We start from the raw sequence: 699 nt of genomic DNA, 5'->3' as shown, positions 1-699 counted from the left end.
AGAGGCTCGGGACTCCATCGCCCGACTGGAGAAGCGGAATAATCAGGTAGAAAAATCGAAGATGTCGTGTCAAGACCTTGAGACCACGCCCGCGACAGTTCGACAAGAGAGGGACAGCTTGGTAGTCCAAAACGATGAATTAATTGGGGAGATTTCTGATGGTCGGGCCGGCGAGATGATCGAGTGGACGAGAGCAACGTACGCGACTTGATCGAGTCTGCTCCATGGGAAGTCCTCGCTGCTAGGGTCAATCCCCTGACGTTTGTTGGGGTTGGTTCGGACACATGATGCCACTCATCGCGACTTATGAAGATGAGCAAGTTCGGGCTAATTTGCGCTCCACGCACGCCTTCCCGGTGAGCATCGCCAAGCGTCGTGACTATCGATACTTGGAAGCATTCTACACCGACCGCAAGCAGTGTCGATCCAGAGCCGGTGTAAATCGTTTTTCCAATAAGTGCTGATCGGTCTGCTCCGGGGCTACTGTAACCTCGACCTGTTGCTGGATCCATTCTTGCTGCATTTCCTTCTCTAAGACGAGGCTGGTATTACCGGCTGACCACCTGGCTCTTGAGATCGTTCGTCTGTCTAGCAAGCTCACGCTTTCCTCTTCTTGATCGTTCCATGTCATTGTATGTCAGGCAGCAGCTCCGTAGTTTTACAGCATTCGTCGAGAGGATCTAATCCAATCTAATCCAT

General features: G+C 52.1%; 1 protein-coding gene across 1 annotated transcript; it reads left to right on the top strand.

Moving 5' to 3' along the window:
- Positions 1 to 284: 284 nt before the first annotated feature.
- PPTG_21344 (hypothetical protein) lies at positions 285 to 464 on the top strand (the record flags this gene model as incomplete). The annotated part of the gene is made up of 1 exon (XM_008896597.1): positions 285 to 464. One exon carries the CDS (start codon positions 285 to 287, stop codon positions 462 to 464), a length of 180 nt encoding a protein of 59 aa, XP_008894845.1.
- Positions 465 to 699: the final 235 nt, after the last annotated feature.

The sequence above is a fragment of the Phytophthora parasitica genome (genome assembly GCF_000247585.1).
Source record: "Phytophthora parasitica INRA-310 unplaced genomic scaffold supercont2.4, whole genome shotgun sequence".
In the NCBI taxonomy this organism is placed as follows: Eukaryota; Oomycota; class Peronosporomycetes; order Peronosporales; family Peronosporaceae; genus Phytophthora; species Phytophthora nicotianae.
Note: the sequence above shows the minus strand (reverse complement) of the source record. Positions and strands in the feature narration are given on the sequence as shown.